Raw genomic sequence first — 20,402 nt, forward strand, 5'->3', positions numbered from 1 at the left:
TTGGATAGCTAACTGATTTCTATTTTATATGACAGATGATACTACAGGACAAAGTCGGCTAACCATCAGTGAGGAATCTCTCCCCACATTCTCGGAATAGTATAATAATCACTACATGCCTAATTTCTACACATAATGATATGTGTACACGTGGATTGTTGCCTATACAATTGCTTTTGGCATCAAATGGATCTAGATCTTACCTAGGAGACAATAGTGGTACTTTTTTTTTTTACCTTCCTTCCATACCCTGATTATGTAAAGCATACTCTATTGTCCATCTTTTCTCTCTTTTCCTAACTTTAATTTGTGATCTTGTATTTCAGTGAAAAAAGAGGAGAATCAGCCCACCATGGGTTTCTGTTGTCTTTCCACCGCAGCTTCTGTACTGTTAGAGCAGTCTTTTCGTAGTTCGTTGGCTGGCATCAACTATCTTGAGCAGGTACACTTTGCTCGATTATCAGCGAGGTTCTGGGGATTAATTCATCAAAAAATGAAAACTTATGAGACAGGACAAAGTCATATAATAAACGAACTCAATGTTAGGGGACTAAGACTAACAGGGAGTGAATATCCTTAGTACCCTTACGGGCCTTAACGAAATGTTGATAGGGTCTATACACTATAAACATCATGCTCCATGTTACTTACATAGGGAGTAATTGTTGGGAAATTAAAAAGACATATATTAAATGCATTTTGGCCAACTTTTTTTAACTTTAAATCGTACAAAAGAACTTTTAAGAGACATTTAGAAATTGCTTTTGAAGGAAAGGTGGATCTTGTGAGGTTTGTTTTTGTGGGAAGATGAAAATATAGATAAGAAAAGTGCTCACATATTAAGAGGGGACCATAATTTGTAGCTTTTTAATTTGGCAAAATCGAAAATTTTCCTCCCTAATTTTTGCTAAATAAAGCAATTTTACATTCGTATTCTAGAATTCATTTACAAGTCTGAAATTGATCATTACCTCAACATGCTTCTGAAGGTCTTTGATATAATCAACAGCCAAATCTAGCATGTCTGCTGTGTTTGTTTGCTGCATGGAAACAGTATTTTGATTGTGTTGAGTCAAAAATACAATCAACTAGCACTGTCTCTTCAGAGGGAGTGTAATTTACACTAATATATTTTAACATAGGGACTAACCTTATCCATGTTGGGAACTAGATCTTGAAGCTTCCTCATCCTTTCACTAATCCTAGTTCTTCTTACCTATAGATTAGTATCAAAACCATTGTATGTAATCTTGAATGATATGTCTAAAACTATAATCAAATAGGAGTATTAATAAAACACTAATCCAATTTTGAAAGTAAAATCAGTTCTCACCCTCTCAGCAATGCTTCTTGGGTGAGTGGCGCATCCTCTCTTAGCCCTGATTCTGAGAGGTGTTGAGTCTTGGAACTGCAGGAATTTCTCCATATTTGACAGTTCTGGTAATGTCTTTGGTAGACTCAGATGATGAGTCAATGGCGGAGGTCTGTTTTTAATTTCTCCACTCTGAGAAATAACCCAATTCATAATATATTAACTATAATAAAACCTCTTATTAAAGAGGTAAAATCATAGGAGAGAAGATTTTATACCTGATTTTCTGATGCATTTAGCTCAGGAAATACCTTTATGTCCTCATCTGCAACTCTATCTAAGCCTGAGAAATTTTCTGACAAAATTGAGTCATCCCATGAATTCATGGGGAAGTCATAGTTGCTGTCATCGTTGGGGTTGTTGCTTGAATTGCTGAATTTTGTTTCATCTAGGCTATTCATCCTTAATCTTTTTGCCCCAACATCTGAGTTTTGATTCACCAGTTCCGAAGTTGAAGAGGGTTGTCCCGATGAATAATTTACTTGAACATTACTACCTCCATAACTCCCCATTCCTCCCATCATGCCATAACCTGTCATATGCTATCTACTTTAATACGAAAGCTGAAAAAAGCAAAGCTTGAAAATTGACTGAATTTCAGATCTGTGTGAAAGGCGGTCAAGTTTATGTTTTTTTTTTTTTTTTTTTTTTTAATAGTTAAACCAATAACCAAGAGGGAACAGAAGAGTACCAGTTGTATCAATGTTTAGGTTGGCGAAAAATCCAGCGGGGGAGCTGCTATGCCTTGTGAGGCCGGAATTACTATTGTTGATGCCCCCACCAAATCCAGTCTTCATATGGGATATAGAATCTATCCCCATTGAACTAGAAGCTGCTGCCCTAAATGTGTTTTGCATTGCTGAACTGACTGCTGTATTGTGGTGATTTGACAAAGGTGGTTTTGATTGGCTATGATACATCATCTGAGATTGATTGTTGTAATTACCCTGTTGGTGCTGCTGCTGCGGCTGCTGCTGGTGCTGCAACTGTTGTTGAATATCCGTTTCTTGCTTAACCCTCACTGTAAACTCAGGTTGCACAGCCGCGTTTTCAGGTATGTTGCTTAGTTTTTGTGATGAGTTATCTTCTTCGTCGATGCTGTTCATGAACCTGGCAAAGATGCATTCTGTTTCAGGACTTAGTGGTCTAGCAGCCGGAAAGTCTCGCCTCTCTCCTCCTACCGTGCCACTAACACCACCTGTGGCAGTGGCAGTGGCAGTATCAGCAGCAGCATCAAGAAAACTTGCAAAGTATGAGCTCGGCGCTGATCGGAAGCGAGTGAGACCGTTGGTTTGTTGCTTTTGCTGGTGAAACTGTCTTGGGAAATCTTGGAAATGATGTTGGTATTGCTGCTGCTCTGAATCCATCTCTCTCTCTCTCCCTTTATTCAGACCTCAGTTATCTTTAATTTTCCCTTGTTCTAGATACCCTCCTTAGTAAAAAAAATATAAATGCAAAAAACACAGGAAAACAGGGTAAAATAGAACCCAATTCGACCTGATCACATAGTCATACCATATCTATACCTACAGACTTGTGGCTGAAAACAAAACACTTTGGGCAAGGAATTTTACATGTGAACCCAATGAAAAGCTAGTGAATAACAAGCAGAAAACACCAACCCACCTTTTCTTTCCACCTCTCTTTTCTCTCTGAGCTGCAAATCTGTTTTTCTGCAGTAATCTATTACTCTGTCTTTCTCTACCTTTCTTTAGCTCTTTTGCTACTACTGAAGATTATGATTACTATTATGAAGGGGAGGGTAGATGCTGGTGTAAATGATCAAGACAGAAAATAGTTGACATAAACCAATTTTTTTTTGTTTTGTCTATTAAGAGTAGCATTTGCTTTTAGATTTGGGTGTTCTAGCAGTTTTCCATTAATAGTCAACTGACCAAAACACCCTCAATCCACTTCCACAATTACAGAGGTTCCCTTCTAAATTATAAATTATTGGTTATTTTATGACGTGGGAAGTTGTTATTGTTGGATTATTTTATTGCGTCATCATGATGCGAGCATCCGAAAAAGGATGAACTGATGAGGGCAAGATAGTAACTAAGCAATCTATTAGTTTAATTTTGATGAACTGTCCATGTGTCTTTACTTGGTTTTCCTTAAAAATAATTTATATGGATAGGATATGGAAAAGGAACACATCCTTTAGCAAGAGTAATTAAACTAGATGAAGGAAGGTTGAGGCTATATATTATGTATGAATTGACTATTATATCCTTTGTTGGACCACATGTATTGGTTTGGTTAATTTGATGCTTTTAGGCAGTACTCTATATGTATTTATTTTTGGTGTGTGTTTATGCCCCACATTGATTGATGAAAGGCGTTTCTTAATTGTGACTTGTGAGGTTGGGGAGGAGAAGGGGAGGGGGTGAGGAGGTGACTCATCATTAAAGTGACATTTATACTTTAAAAAACTTGTTTTAAAAAAGTGGTAAAAGAAAATTAATCTATTCATTATCTTTGTTTGAAGTCCAATTTTCCCCATCTCATAGCTTTTCTTTGCGTTTAAGCTCTAATGCTGTATTATATGCAATTTTGTTGGGAAAAGCCTGAGACTGTAGTTTCCCTTTTTGTTGGAGAACAGTCATGTTCAATTGACACAGCAAACGATATTGAGATCTTTGGCAGATTCCTTTGCTGTCTTATCAATTATTTGACGACTTGATAGACTACACGAATTATTTAAATACTCCTTCCGTTCATTTTTGTTTTTTGTTTGAAACATGCGCAGTCTAGCTCCCATGCACACCTTTGATCATGGACACTTTTAATTATATGGACGAGTAAAATTAATGAAGAATTTAATGTTTATATTACACATTTAAACAAATTTAACATTTAATGAACTAAGAAAGTTGGTTTTTTTTTTTTTTAATGTTTTGCAGATTTTTGTGAACTTCATGGATGTTGCTATGTGGATATAAGCTTCCCTTTTCAGGATAAAATATCTGAGGGGTGATTTGTGGTAAGCTGACAAGCAGCGTAGTCAAGAAGTTGACAAAAGTTCTGCTTGGTAAAGGCACTGCACCTTTACTGTGAGTATATTCAGTCATTATTAGTACTGTATATTGTATGAACCTTGAATCCAGTCTATGTGGTTCATCTGATGTGCACTACTTCTACATATAGAATTATAGATCAAACGTGTATAAGTTAATTAATAAAATGAATGTTATATGCCTAATATAGTTACATAGTAATGTTGGCCTCAACAAAACAATGAAACATAATAAAGAAAAAGTATGTTTGCTTGTGCTTATCATGTCCAGCTTGAGTTGGCTGAGAATTTGAATCTACTAAGTGTTGAATTGGCAAGAAAAGTTGACCTTTATGAAGGGTAATGGTAAAGGTACCTTGTTAATTTTTGTGTAGTACTTCATATATCAATGGTCAGAACACTAGTCTCTCCGTCCCTTAATTAGATGCATACTTTTCTTTTTGGGGGTTTCAAATTTAGATACCTATTTCTATATTAAGAATGTGCTTTTTGACAATATACCCTCTTTTTGATGAGTTGTCATTAATTTTTTTTTATTTATTTTGTACTTTTGATACCATTTTCCAACACTTTCTCTCTCTATCTCTTTAATAACTACCAAATATCTTTTTTCCTCTCTATCCCTCTCTAACCCAATGTGCACTTTGTACTTTCCAATCACGGGTTTTAAGGAATCTCTTAAAATCTTAATTCCCGTGTAATTTTAGAATAGATATCTAATTAAGGGAAGAAGGGAGTACTAGTTTTTTATAGTTGAACAAAATAGTAATGAACCCTAACATTAGATGTAAGAGCTGGGCCTTTCGTTCCATATCATAAGAAAGGTATACGTGGTAAATATTTATACGTATTATAAAAAAACAAAATAGAAAAAAAATTGTTTAAAACATCTTTTTTGTTTGCCTATAATTTGTTACCATGGACATTCTTTTTCTCTAAAGTTACCATTTAAATTTTACTCACTTGCTTTTTTGGTCTTACCTTAATTTCATCTTTGTTATTTCAATTTGATTTCTGTACGTTTAATTGTGTTTCAGTTTATATGGAACAAAGGGGATGTATAGTGGATTTTGATTCTTCTTTTCTTTGTTTGTTTTGGTGTATATCAATGGTCTAAACACTACACATAGTTATATCTATTCAAACAATTAATAGAAACCTAAAAAGTTTGAGTTTTTCTACGTTGAATTGTGTTTTTATTAAATGTGGGGTATATTCTCTAAGAGTGCAAACTTAATTTAAATAGTTAGGCTAATATTATAATCATAGTATTATAAATAGAAATGTGAATTCGTGTGGCTTATAAGTAATTGCCAAGTAATACGTTTTTGTTTTTATTGGAATTGTTATACTTTTGTTTTCAAGGGGATTGTAAATAAAGATTTTATCAAAGTCTCAATCGATTTCTGGTAACATTAACCTCTTCAAGGCATTAAGAATTGTGAAAACTCCCTTTAATGTATGTCTAATTTATATTATTTTCAAACGTTTTTTTAAAACATTCTCTAGAAGCAATGGATTTTTTTAGTCTTATATAGTTGGGAAATCATCTTCTTATTCAACTGTAATTGTAATTAACTTTTTCCTAAGATTTTAATGCTGAAACCTGCTATTGTCTAGGGTCCCACCTATTTTTCTTGCTGTTGTCCAGTTCACTTTTTCTTTGATGAGGATTATGTAGGAGATTGGTCAAGTAAGATGAGAAAGGCTACTTTTGTTTTATAATTGGAGTCCATGTTAATAAATTGAAAAATAGTCTGAAACTTAATACTCTTTTTATCTCAAAATGATCAAGTTCACACTAGCTTTTTCAAGGTTGAAATTCATCAACTTTGACTGTATATTTCAAGTGAATTATATGTTTATACGAAGCAAAACATCTAATGAGGTCTTATTTGATTAATTTTAAGTTGTTTTACATGTTAATTTGCATGATGCTTAACTAAAGATGTGGCGTCTCGGAAACCAAGGAAAGCATGTGTATTTTTTGATGGACGGAGAGAGCACTTAATATGCTTGAATCAGATTAAACACGAGCAAATGATTAGAAGAAATCACCAAGTCTGTACACCCAAAATCCCAAAGGGTACCATCCCTCATCAATCAAGCACAATTTTTGTAATGTCTTTTAAACATTGTGAAGGTAGCCAATTGATTAGGAGGATGAATTATTAGATAATAGATATCTAATGTTTAATAAGATGTTTGACTGTCTGTTTGTCTTGACCTTTAGAGGTACCAAGAGATTAAAGAAGGTTTAATAAAATTAATTCCTTAGAGAGATTATCTTACTGCTTACATGTTGTGTATTCTAATCTTCATATATTGGAGAAACAAAGGAAGTATTTCGTTTTAGTGCGTTAGAAGTTAAAATCATCTGAACAGGTCAAGCATGATGCATCATAGTAAAAATAGTAGTCTTGTTAACTTTGCTTTAATGGCACTGTAAGTAAAAATCTTAAAAGTGCTGACTCACGTGCTAGCTTAGCCTCTTCAATCTTCATTAGCGTGTTCTTTTGATTGTCTATGTTGGCCTAGGATTAATTTATAACTAGGTTAGTTTCTGATTCCTTTGAATATGGTTAAAATAAAGTTAAATGGTTAATCAATCAGATTCAGAACTTTAATACTATACTTAGTCAATCATAATAGTCTGTTAATGGCGTAGGGTTGTGCACATAATTTAATTAATTATGTCTTTAAGCGACAAATCAAAGTTATTGACACGGCATTTAACACGGATTTGACCACTAATAGCATTTAGCAGCTGTAATTAATTTAGCTTATGTTTCTGTTTGGATGTACACCTTCTGTTTATAGATGTATACATTATTATACTGATTTTGATTATAGAAATGTAGAGTAGCTGATTGCTGATGATTTTGTTGCTCCAATGATAAATTTTTTTTCTTTTTTTTAAAGTTCCGATTATTATATTCATCATATCACTCCGACGTGTCTAATAAATAACTAAATATACTTTTGTACGAAGTATTATAATACTCTGTATTATTTTATTTTTGCTTATGTAGGTGATTTTTGAATCAAAGTATTATAATATCTGATTTTTTTTTTTCTTTGCTCTTGTCCCATCTAGGATGACCTTTTTGTTTGATAGGTGCCGAGGGTTGAAATAATTGTTTCTGGATTATTACATTCACATTTATGCAACTATGCAAGGTAAGGTCAATGTAAACCATAAGATTTGGATTTATACTTATGTGAGCATTTCAAAGCAAGATGAAGTGTAGGATGGAACTACTGCTACTCCTTTTCCTTGCAATAATGGACTTCTCTCAAAATAGAATAAAATTGGGTAACCGCCTTATTGATAGGGGAGGGAGCATTGGTCCAAGACGATGCAATATCTATTCTAGGATGGGAGGGACTATTCAGTAGGTGTATAACCATATCCATTAGAAATTTATCAAGCTTCAAACATTTCACTTGGGAGTTACCGTGTTAGTGCTAGTGATCAAGTGTTTTATCGATTGTACTTTTCTGAGTGACCTTTTGAAAAGTAGTACTACTATAATTCTTAAACTTTAGGACTTATTATGAAGTAGCACCTGCTTTCAATGTAAAATCTAAGGTGAGGAATGAGCCCCCTATGTGATGGGGTTTCGATTTCTCATAGCCCCTCCTTTCCCGTAGTTTACCGTTGAAAAAAAAAAAAGAAAAAAAAAATGTAATATATAAGGTATAGCTTGGTGAAAAGCAACTTCATGTGACTGAAGGAAAATAACAGGAGTATATCTATTGTAAACCCATTAGTAGAATCCTCTACTGCTTTTAATCAAATTCAGGTGAACAAAATATGATAGAAAGATCGATAAACTTGCACCATTGGTGAATTCCCCCCTCCCCTTGCACCATTGGTGAATTCCCCCCTCCCCGAATGTCTAAAGATGGGATCTGTAGTGAAATATGAAGCAGGCTAAGTTTTTAAGATGGAAAATCCTAAAAAAAAAAAATATACTGCATCTCAAATGACACTGCTAAAGTAACTAGTCGTTTATTCTAAAGTTATGCCAAATATTGGACCTATAAATAATGTTGCATTATTTTGGATTACACATTTCATTGGGGGTTAAAGAATCTTGTCTGTATTTAGTAACAAATAGTAATGTAAGGATACTATTGTGTTTAGTTTATTGCTAGCTTAATCTTACATATTCATACTTGCTTCACTATCATTTGATACTCTCTATCTAGATAGGTAACCTGGAAGTATGGAATTGCTCTCTTTAGGATGAAGTAGTGTGTCAAGCTTATAAAAGCTATCAAACCCCTTTTCCATGAACCTCAGGACATTACTTTTGCAGAAATGACTTTAGTGAGAAACCGTGCTAACTCATCTCCTTGCTTGAATTGGAATGAAATGTATGGACGAAGCTGATAGTTCCGATCTTGTAGGTTAGGGTCGATAAGAGACACGTTAAAATTCATCTATTTGAAGTTGGACCATCTTTTTTGCCCCTTAGGCCTCACTTGTTTTGATGGAAAACATTTTTCATAAATATAATTTTCTTATTTTTCATTATTTGGTTAGTAATAGGTGAAAAATAATAGTTCTCCGATGGATGAAAGGTATGCCACATTTTTCTTCATACTCCTATTATCAATTTTCTTACCTCTAATCTATCTTCTTATATATAGTCCTTTATATTTTGTCCTCTATAATACTCCATATTTTCTTCTATAAAAACAAATAAAAGAAATTATTTTTATATACACCCGTGTATTCTTTTAAAAATTTCTATGAAAAATTATTTTCGCAAAAAATGTTTCAAAACAAACGGTGCCTTAATTTTTGACTAAATTGCAAGCAAAACTTGTTGGATTTTTATGTGATCCCAACCACGGTTCAGCTCTTCTTTGAGGGTGAAATAATCCTGATGTTGTAAACAAACAAATCTCACACGAAACAATCCAACAATAATAATTTTTCGAAAGCTAATTTTTCAACCATATTTTCGTCAGCAAAGAAATTATTTAAATTATCTTATGAAAGCGAAAGTAATTGCATTCCAATAATTATACTTTGCACTTAGGTTTTCTGAGAAATTAAGGGAGTTTAAAACTTTAAATTACGTAGTATTTCTGGTCATCTACCATTACATTGTCCACCTTTTGTCCTAATCAAGACCGTTGGCCTTTTGTGGTTTATGGCTTCCCACGCCACTAAAATTGTACTCGCAACGTACATTATTTTGCTGTTAGGGATAATATTATTATTTGATAGTGGTACCTCATAAAAAGTACCTTTCAGAATGAATTATAGTACAACTCTTGCACAAAGTTATTGATGATATTTCCTTTCATTTCACAAAGAAAGAAATTCCGTTCTTAGATAGGCCGATGCATGATTATATTGTGTACATGTTTGTAAGAAGTGGTTCTATTTAGGAGGTCGTTTTTGTGTTTCACGTGTTACTGTATCAACGTGTCGTGCCCTATTTCTCAGGTCAACTGAAAGTTAGTTAGATTAAAGCATAAACCCTGCCAAAGCCCTCTTTATTATGGGTCACCAGGTTAACTTCCTGTTGGCCTAGCTTAATCTATGTAAATTGGCACATTCAATTAGTTAGGTCACAAGCTTAACGCTAATTAAGGTGGTGTGTGGAGTAGGTTGGTTTCTTGGTTATATGGAAATGTCATACAAAAAGGCCTTAGCAACTATAGGTCTATAGTGTTAAAGCATTATATGTACAAAATTTGAAATAAATCTAGTTTTTAGAATGCCTCGACTTATGACATGGGTAACAAGTATGCCCTTATTCATGAAATCCGTAATTGATTATTTTTTCTATCTATTTCTTTTTCTCTTATATCAATTATCATAATTTGTTATTCTGAGAGGATATGTAGTACTTCCTATGACATTCTTTGCTGAATAATATTTTAGTGTATGCAACTACGAATGTATGGTTAAAGAATGTACTGTAGCCTGTAGATTTCTTGGGCAAGCATCTGGGGTAGGTTCCAGTTCCTGCTGCTGTGTTATTCTTATTCTTATTCTAAATGCAGAGTATATCATAATCAATCTTATGTAAGAAACTTTATATGGTAATCAAGTTGAGACAGAAAGCAAAACTTTATCAAACACAAACTAAACTTTTAGATTGGATCTTTCTAAATATGACACTTAGTATAATATAAAGGGACAAAATTACTATGCCTAAATTTCTAATCTATACTATCAATCTATCATCACTTCTCAAATTATTTTCTTTTGGATTAGAAAATCAAATTATCCTACTTTGGATCAGAAAATTTTATAACACGAGTGTAACTTTACTTTGCAAAGTCTAGTATGAGACTGTCTTATAGTAACATTCTTCTTATATTAAGAGCCATTTTATGTTTATTTCTGTAAGGGTATTGCTTTAACTTATTATGAGACCGTTACCTTCAAAACTAGCTCACATAAACGTGATAGCTTATGTCTTTTCGAGTTCTGAAAGATCACTTAGTTAGTACTACTGAGTTTGATATCTTTAGTTGTGGGTTAGATTTACATAATCACTTTACATGATATATGATTGACTTATTTAAGTAAGTGATTTGTGGTCCCTTGATGGAATTCGGACCCAATTTCTTTTTACTTGCTTCTTTTAATTAGAGCGGTTGATTTAATGCTAATGATTCTTTGTTCTGTTGATTAGATCATGCCCCAAAGCAAAAGTGTTCGCCTACCTTTGACAAATACAGTGATAGGTAAGTCTATTTACTTCCTCTTTCTGAACCTCACTCTCTATATTTGGAACATGAAGTATATTAATTTATTTGCTCTTTCTGTCAATTCTTTCCACAAATTTGTAGAATTTTGATGTATTAGGGTTTATGCTCTGATACCATGTTAAGAATTGAGTTTTCTTTGGTTTGTATGGAGTATTACACAATAACTTGGTGTTTATATATTCAACCTAGATGTATTAGGGTCTTAATTATTCAAAGCCCTTAGCTCAGTACGTAATAAGCCTACTAAATACAATTACAAAATAAGGGTTAACTTCTAGTTGTAATAACATAATAGATTAGCAAAATGTTCTTATTGAGGAGCGCAATTTTATTTTCTATAAGATGCCAATGCAACATTTGGAGAATTCCATAGACCAAGTTACAGATGTTTGTTGATTAATGTAGCATTATGAAAGCTAATCTTCTTAGCTCTATTTGGTATACACTTGCAAATACAATTGTTTAGAAAATACTACATCCATTACCTTCATATTGCAATAAGTGGGGAAGGCACGAAAATTTAGATGAGGGTAGAGATAGAGAAAAATTAATATAAATACCCATGTAATGAAGAAAGAGATAGAGAGAAAACATGTGCATATATTGTAATGTTTGTGAAACTTCCTTGATTAAATGGTAATTGTTACCATGTTAGAGGAACGGTAGAAGTATCAAACGAAGTGGTTTCCTTATATTGTGAACTTATTTAATTATTAGCTAGGTAAATGAATATATTTGGAATAGGAGTGTATCAAAATGGTATACTTGTTAAGAGTTGTAAAAATACTTGTAACTATCAAGAAAAGGAAAAAAATACTAAAATAAGGGGTGTATGTGTAGCTAGATTCATTCTACGTATTACAAGTAATTGATTATTACAGTGGGGTACAAAAAGATATTTTATGGGATATTTGGCATGATTTGAAGTGTTTGATTGCGAACCTGACTTATATGAGAGGACCATCATATTAATGCAAAAGATGTTAAACCACCGTCGAGGTCTGGTAAATCAGCACCGTACATGTATTATGCCATACGTGAAAGAGGATATTTCGTAATTTAGGAGATTTTACTTTTAGAAAGAGGGGCAAAAACATCAAAAAATCAACGTCCTACTTATTACTTGGTTATTGGGAGATACTTTAATCAAGATTGATCACTTCTTTTTTTTTTTTTTTTTTTTTTTTTGGGTTAAGAAATCTTATCACTCTGGATTTCTGGAATATTAGGCAGTTGAGTTATACTTCCGATTTGCTGTTTCTTTGTCCTAAACCTGTGTGCCTGTAAAATGTAGAATTCAAAAGACAAAAAGCTATAGCCTTATTCCCAAAGATTTCAAAGATGTGAGGTCGGTTGCATGAACTATGAGTATATCTCTTGACAAAGATCCTCCTCCATTCACTTCATTCTATACCTAGTCCATTTTGTACCCTTCCTCCATTCTCTTCATTCTATGACTATACCTAGTCCATTTTGTACCTCCATGGTAAAGTAACAAAAGAATATTTTTTTTCGGATTTTATTTGTTTTGATATATAGGTTGAATGGACCTTATACACTATAAGGTTCTCCCCTCGTGCAAAGGGTCTCTTAGTGTCTTCTTGCTTACATTATATACTTCCTTAGATTGCCTTTAAAAAGAAAGACGTAAGACAAAGTTGTACAACCTCCGTTAATTATTATGTGCAACTTTGGGGTATTATTTGTGAGATATAAAAGTTGCACATACAAGTAATAATTAACGGAGGTAGTATATTCCCAATGTAGCTTCCAAAACATAGACTTTGCATTGTTAGTACTCCGTACATAGGTGTAGGTGTAAACATTTTGCTAACTTGTGTTTGTGTCTACCTATGAGAGGACTGAGGAGCTAGGAGTAGGAGTTGGACAATTAGATAGTGCTAGTCATTGGGCCTTGGAACTGTATAGTTACTCCAGACCAGCCCATAAATTGTGTGGTCTTTGTATTGTATGAGCTCGTAGTAATTGATGGATTGTAATGTATATTTTCAAAATTGAAGTCCTGTAAATTTGGGCCTTAGAATCTGATAGACTCGCCAGCTTATGAAATTGTCAATTCTGCAATATGGGCCTGGTAATGACATGAGATAGACTGTTTGAACCCACATAAATCAAACTGTTGGAACTCTTGGAATTGGAGGAAAGCTATGTTGATGACTTGATTGTTGATTCACCCTTGTTTTTAGAAGGAAGCTATGTTAGTTCACTTAGTAAGACTTGAGTACTTGTGACGAACATATATCTAATTTATACGTATTTTGGTCTAAAATGAAGTGTCAAACATGCGTCCTGATTCCTGAAGTAAATTGAAGAGACTGAACTATGCTAGGGAAAAAAAACATGCTATATGCAACATGCTTGTTAGATTGTCTTTTAGGATGGGTTAAGCCGTTAAGGTGATTTGAATCATTGTTTCTGTTACAAGAATAATAGTGATATGATTGATTATTATGTGTACTTTGTTATACTACATATTACGGTAGATAATACAAGGCTTAATTGCTTTATTTGCTTGTAATTCACAATAACAAGATGAGGAAGTGAGGAACATTAAAGTTTTTTTACAACATATTAAAACCTCATATTTTATGCTTACTTTTTGCTAAGAGTATTATTCTTAGGTTTGTTTCAGCAAAATGACCTCTGTTTTTTTTTTTTTTTTTTTTTTTTTTTTTTTTTTTTTTTTTTTTGTGGGTGGGGGATGAAATAGATTTGTGTTAATTGCGACAGTATTTCTTCTTCCATAATTGAAACAATAGAAGAGGGATTCCCATGTGAGGATTTTTATTTTCCCCTATTTTTGGACGATTAGGATTTCCATGTGAGTTGGCCATGTCTAGTTAATATTATGCTTGTTACTATTAGTAATATACCTTTCAAATAAGGTTCAACATCACATCTTGAGTGGATTTTCTATTCAATCTAAGTAGCAATTTGGGTCGGTGGAATTAGCAGACTTCAAGAAGGGATGTTCAACCTTATTCACACATTCCATGTTCTTCCCTAAACAGAAATACAAAATAACCATACAACAAACTACTAAAGATTTATTTGTACATGAGAAAATATATTAAACCTTACCTAATTTTCATATAACACATTAAAATATCAATGTCATGTAAACTTTGGATCAAACTATGTGTACATCATAGTGTCTACGCTTACAAATTGTCTCGATCTTTTTACACCATATAAAATAGCTCAAGAACAGTAGGATTTACACGAGTCTCATTTTCAAAGTCCCTTTTGAAAATTGTGTTCAAACCAAGATCTGCTTTATTATCTAAATTATTCATATGCTTGATATCCCAATAACATGAACATATGATTGCATGAATGATTGTCTCACAACCATAGATATTGGCCTTATGGGGCCATATGTATCTTTTTTATACAGTGAAATGATTCGACAGATCACATTTTTGTATGTGAAAAAAATAGGGATTTGTTTTTAACTATTTGATGTGGAGGATTCGCAATTAATGGTAAAGGGGCTACTCTCATAACAGTTACTACACTGTTATGAAGGAGAATTAAGAATTATACATTTCATCTTACAACATGAAGATAAATGCAGTAGGCCCTTGTATTTTGGTGTTAGATTAGAATTCATGTGATTCTTTATTGCCCTTTGTTCTTCGTAATTGTTCATTTAGTTTCCTAATTTTAGGCTAATACCATTGAAAATAACATGGCCATGTTCTTGTATACTTGAGAAGTTGCATCTACTGATAAGTTTTCTTGAGAGATCACAATTATTAGTTCGAGATCAAGCCTTTTTTGTTTTTCGAGGGAAAAATCAGGATTATTGTTATTTTTGAGTTCAAGGTGTTGTGATTCTTGTGAAGCCTATGTTATGTCAAGGGAGTTTTTAAATATCTTGCCAAAGAATGAGTTATGGTATTCCTAGCCCTACAACCATGATTACTTGGAAAGGAATTGAAAGTAAAGCTTGGTACACAAGCATGTTTGAGCATTTATTCCAATGAAATTCTTCCTACTATCTTGTTTGCCACATTAATGGCATCACATTCCAATTCAACATCCACAAAAAAACTCAAGCTAAGGTTGTGAGCCACCATTAAGCCAAAGTGAAATGACATGGTTTCGGCCGCCTAGCCGGGGATAGAGCTATGTATTAGGTTTAGGTAGGTTGAGACCCTGTGGCATCCTAAATCTTTAGTATAAAAATAGATTGAAGCCCATATTAGTCACATGGAAGACCTTGTCTCAATGCATAATAGAGAAGATCCTGGATTGAATCTCTCTATCAATTATTTGCCATAACATTTTGTTTCCTCTGTAACAGACTAACAGTATACTAAAACTAATATCTATATATTCATATTATAGGCAAGAAAAAAAATATATATATATGTATACATTTACTAAAGAAAATAATTGTAACCATTATACAGGTACAATATTGGCCCCTGGCTTCTGCTAAATCAGCTCGAAATCAAGCTTATTGAACTATACTGGAGATTAATGTTCACTTAATGTTTATCAGAGTTCTTCTATACATGTTTACTGGAATGTTTCCTGTTGATTGTCTTACATGTTTGTTATACTGTACCATTTAATACACAACTGTACTTCATTTAATGATCAGTCAATAAATAATCTTTAATATAGCTGTTTGATGGGCGTACTAGGCTACTAGCTATTACTCTATTAGCTCAGTTGAGTGAGCATTGTAATTTTTACTCTTTTATGAAACATGAAGTATGATACCCTTAATGGTCATTCGACTCATAACACGTTATCTAGGTGGAAAGATTCAAACCTTACTAATAGTACAAGTAGTTATTTCTATCAAGATAAATTTGAATAGAGCTTGATTTTGCACATTAGTGAAATTAAATTCTTCTACTACCTCTGTTACATATTATTTGTAACGATTAGACATTTTTCCTCTCTACTTTATATCAAATTGTTGCAAATAATATGTAACGAAGGTAGTATTTGACTAAAAACATTTGTTTGATTAGATTGGAACAAAGATTTGTATTCACTGAATTTACTTGTAAAATATAATATCATGACTTAGAATTTATCATTAAAAAAAGAAAATTTTATTTTCTTAAAAATCCTACAGAAATTAAGGGCAGCCCTAATATTCTGCAAGACATCAGGACCCAAACCACTGAAACTCTGGACCTAACATTAAACACCTTTCACAGTTTCACATGGGTTTTGGCCTCACCACCTTCTACCTCATTTCCTCCTTTCTTTTAAATCAATTATATTTTCTCTCTTTTAATGAAAATCCCATTTATTATCTTTATTTTTATGATTTTATCCTTATCTCTTCCTCATAATTTCTAGATTAAAGGGCAAAACAGTCATTTCCTATAACCCTCCATCTTCCCCCATATATATATGGAAACACTTCTGTTATGCATTTTTAGCTCACTTCACTAGTTCACTACTTCACTTCACTCAACTTCACATTTTCATACATAGTACAGTAGACTAGTAGAGTGAGAAACAAACATGAAAGCTTTGTTTTGTTATTGGGCAGTTATAATGACCGTTATTACGGTTATTAACGCTTGCCCGCCATCAGACCGGGCAGCACTTTTGTCTATTAAAGCTGCCCTTCATGAACCGTATTTGGGTATCTTCAATTCTTGGACCGGACCGGATTGCTGCCACGGTTGGTACGGGGTGAGTTGTGACCCGTATATTCATCGTGTTGCCGACATCAACTTACGTGGCGAATCCGAAGACCCGATTTTTGAGCGGGCTCATCGAACCGGGTTCATGACCGGGTCGATCTCCCCGGCTATTTGCAACCTAAACCGGCTTAGTAGCCTTACTATAGCTGATTGGAAAGGGATCTCGGGTGAGATCCCTAAGTGTATCACCTCGCTCCCTTATCTTCGGACCCTTGACCTAATTGGGAACCGGATCACAGGTCGGATTCCAAGTGATATAGGCCGGTTAAGGGAGCTTACGGTTCTTAATTTAGCCGATAATAGTATTACAGGTTCAATTCCTCCATCGATCGTGAATTTGGGTCGGTTAATGCACTTGGACTTGAGAAACAATAAGTTAACGGGTGAATTACCAAGTGAAATGGGTAAACTTACGATGATGAGTCGGGCTTTGTTGAGTGGTAACATGCTTGGTGGGCCTGTTCCTGTTTCATTATCCAACATCTATCGCCTTTCGGATTTGGATCTTTCGCTTAACCGGTTATCGGGTCAAATACCCGATATGTTCGATAAGATGCCGGTTTTGGCAACATTGAACCTTGATGGTAATATGATATCGGGTCAGTTACCAAGGAGTTTGTTGAATTCGGGTGTGAGTATATGTAACTTGAGCCGGAACGCCTTAGAGGGTCGGATACCAGATGTTTTCGGGCCGAGGTCATATTTTATGGTTCTGGATTTGTCTCATAACCGGTTTAGTGGGCCAATACCCAAGTCCATTTCCTCAGCCTCATACATTGGGCATTTGGACTTGAGTCATAACCAACTTTGTGGGCCCATACCAGCAGGAGCTCCATATGATCACCTAGAAGCGTCGTCGTTTGTGTACAATACTTGTCTTTGCGGCAAACCACTTAGCAAAAGATGTTGAGAGTGAAAAATGTATCCAAGCTATTTAATACTCCTTTTGTCTTTAAATTAAAAGTCTCTTTCTCTTTATTATGTGAGTAATAAATACTAGAAAGAGGTTTTGTATTAAAGGACGGAAGAAGTACTTATCTTGGTCTATAAATCCTCGAAAATATACTATAAGCATATATTTATTTGAATTTATTCGTGTTAACATCTCAAAATCTTATAGGTAGTTTGTTTTTTCTTGTTATAAATAATTGATAAATTGTGTGTAAGTGTGACAAGAGCGGTATTATTAGAAACTTTGTAGGAAACTACCTAGTAGATTTTGATGTATTAAGTATTACTAGTATACAAGATATTTTGTTTATCCAAAGTGTTTGAGGGACAACAATGTAATGAGAATGTTTATGAATGTAATGAATTGATGGCAATACGCCAATACTTAGTCAATATTGTTGCACATGCAAGTATGCAACTATGAATGCAAATGAAATGAATTGAATTGCTACCTTAGCTACATTAATTATTGACATAAAACATACCAAGTGAAATGCATATGTATACTACGTATTACTTTACTTTATGAATTCTTTCCTTTGAATATTCTATTATTTTACTTTATTATGAATCAATGTAGCAAATACTTTGGATACCTAATCATATTGATAGTATAATTTTTCACTAATAACGTACTCGAACTAAATATATCCAAACGGGACAATAATAGACTTTTTTTTTTTAGGAACTAATAGACTTACTATTATTTTCATTGATGAAAAGAATATATCTAGTTTAGTTTATGGTTGTTGCACCCATAGGCCCATCAATACTTATAATTCCAAATGGAAATACATTTGATTGAGTCTCGAATTCAAATTAATTCCCTCTTATTGCATATTGCTTTTCCCCAAATTAATTGAACCACGTACAACTGGGTTATAAAGTGTTACTAACTTACTACTACTAGAAATGAACTTGCTCGCTTGTAAACATGTGACCATATTTTCAACAACACCACATTGTAAAGATGTACCTATTTTCGTTAAAAATTAGCCCTATTTGGCAATTTTATCATCAAACACTTGTCTAAGACTTGTCTAAGATGAATAACTATAAGTGCATAGCACCTATATGTTTCTAACATATAGGATGACATTGTTGAAATTAAGTTAAAGTTTGTCACATGAAAGTGGGCCAATAAATTGCCAGGTGAAAGGGATTTTATGAGAAAATGTGATGGTAAAAAGTATCACTACGTACATAATAGTACATAAAAAGTAATATTAAGATAACTTATACTTTTTTTTGATGCAAAGATAACTTATACTTTAATTGTACATTATACCTGCATAATAGTACACATAAATGTACCACTATACCGTAGAAAAACATCAAATGAAAAAAAAAAAAAAAATTCCAAAATGCCCTCCTATATACGTGCCTAATAAATACAAGTAGGTGTTATATGCCTATATGCACTCGTCTAAGATGTCAATCTCTGAGATTGACATGAAAAGTTAATCTCCTCTCACAATATATTGTTTTACTTTTATTTTTTAAATAATAAAAGTGAAATAGTAAAGTGGCACGAAAACATATGCATAAAGTTGTGAGAGGAGATTAACTTGGAATAATGTTAATCTCGGAGATTAACTGGGCTCCCTCATATAATATTTTGATCTATTTACATATTTTAATGCTATATTATTAGGTTAAATGTTGTTATGTTAGTATTAATATGTACTATTTTTTTAGTATCAATCTTTATATAATACAAAGTATTTACATACTAATATACATTTTCATATATTTATAATCAAATGTGTGTTAGCATGTGTATGTGTATCTAGTCAAATAGTGCTAGTTGAAATTAGAAAATGGTGCGCCAAAAATGTAACATAAACAATTCATTTCAATTCACCACCAATCAGTTTAGTTCAGTTGTTTTTAGTAAATCGATCAAAACAGGCCATTAGTAGACTAATTATCACACCTATGAAGTATATTATAAAAATAGCTAAATAATTATAATGACTCAATATATTTTACAAAGTTTAGTTTAGATATAATAATAATAATAATAATAATAATAATAATAATAATAATAATAATAAATAATAATAATAAATAAATAAATAAATAAAAATAAAAGACAAATGTCACCATTTAGATAAAATTCTTTTTTCTAAGAAAAATAATTTTTTTAAAAAAAGAAGTATTATTGGAGGGAAAATTTTTAATACAACGTCATCAAATGTCCTTCTAGATTTCGCCTTTATATATTATGTTATGTAATGTAACTAGGTAATTCCCGAATTCCCTGATTGTCATCCTACAGTAGGGGCTTCGGCCCCCAAGGACACATGTCATAAGCTAAGCTCGCGCGGAGGTTGCTCCGTGAGAGCCTCCTTGAAGTACAATTCCTACTGAGCAGCGGGTTGAATATTTTGCAGACGACTTAAATACGTGACGGAGTATTGTAAGTGGCAGAATGATCTTACTGTCACGATCCACTGAGATTCGGCCTTATGTCGCTTCGATTCGCCCCCTACCCTAATCCCTAAAACCACCTATATTTTGGAAAACGAGTTTAATTAGCGATGCATCTTATATGCCAAAATTTGCTAAGTACGGGATTAAGGCAAGTCACAAAGCCTAAGTGTTGGGATGT

The 20,402-nt window shown here is 33.2% G+C and overlaps 2 protein-coding genes and 1 long non-coding RNA gene across 3 annotated transcripts; 2 read left to right on the plus strand and 1 right to left on the minus strand.

Annotated features, from left to right (window-relative positions):
• On the minus strand, positions 1 to 3,157 carry LOC110695988 (transcription factor bHLH130-like). Its single transcript, XM_021873245.1, has 6 exons — positions 2,064 to 3,157; positions 1,591 to 1,904; positions 1,334 to 1,504; positions 1,151 to 1,216; positions 972 to 1,040; positions 1 to 471 (listed from the first exon to the last, which is right to left on the minus strand). The coding sequence occupies exons 1-6, from the start codon at positions 2,737 to 2,739 to the stop codon at positions 430 to 432; spliced, it is 1,338 nt and encodes a 445-aa protein (XP_021728937.1). The 5' UTR covers positions 2,740 to 3,157; the 3' UTR covers positions 1 to 429.
• Positions 3,158 to 3,318: 161 nt separating this feature from the next.
• On the plus strand, positions 3,319 to 8,067 carry LOC110695990. The gene is made up of 2 exons (XR_002506234.1): positions 3,319 to 4,406; positions 7,489 to 8,067. It is a non-coding gene; the product is annotated as an uncharacterized LOC110695990 (long non-coding RNA).
• Positions 8,068 to 16,434: 8,367 nt separating this feature from the next.
• LOC110695991 (DNA damage-repair/toleration protein DRT100-like) lies at positions 16,435 to 18,181 on the plus strand. The gene has a single exon (XM_021873248.1). It carries the CDS (start codon positions 16,653 to 16,655, stop codon positions 17,745 to 17,747), a length of 1,095 nt encoding a protein of 364 aa, XP_021728940.1. The 5' UTR covers positions 16,435 to 16,652; the 3' UTR covers positions 17,748 to 18,181.
• Positions 18,182 to 20,402: the final 2,221 nt, after the last annotated feature.

Source organism: Chenopodium quinoa, unplaced genomic scaffold, assembly GCF_001683475.1.
Source record: "Chenopodium quinoa cultivar QQ74 unplaced genomic scaffold, ASM168347v1, whole genome shotgun sequence".
Taxonomy (NCBI): Eukaryota; Viridiplantae; Streptophyta; class Magnoliopsida; order Caryophyllales; family Amaranthaceae; genus Chenopodium; species Chenopodium quinoa.

What these genes read in the sequence shown, in the direction of transcription:
- LOC110695991 (XM_021873248.1), top strand. Translation starts at nt 16,653, where the DNA reads ATGAAAGCTTTGTTTTGTTATTGGGCAGTTATAATGACCGTTATTACG.
- LOC110695988 (XM_021873245.1), bottom strand. Translation starts at nt 2,739, where the DNA reads ATGGATTCAGAGCAGCAGCAATACCAACATCATTTCCAAGATTTCCCA. An exon ending in CAAGAAGCATTGCTGAGAGG is followed by an intron (nt 1,217 to 1,333) that starts GTGAGAACTGAT and finishes ACTAATCTATAG; the next exon opens with GTAAGAAGAACTAGGATTAG. An exon ending in TAGTTCCCAACATGGATAAG is followed by an intron (nt 1,041 to 1,150) that starts GTTAGTCCCTAT and finishes GTTTCCATGCAG; the next exon opens with CAAACAAACACAGCAGACAT.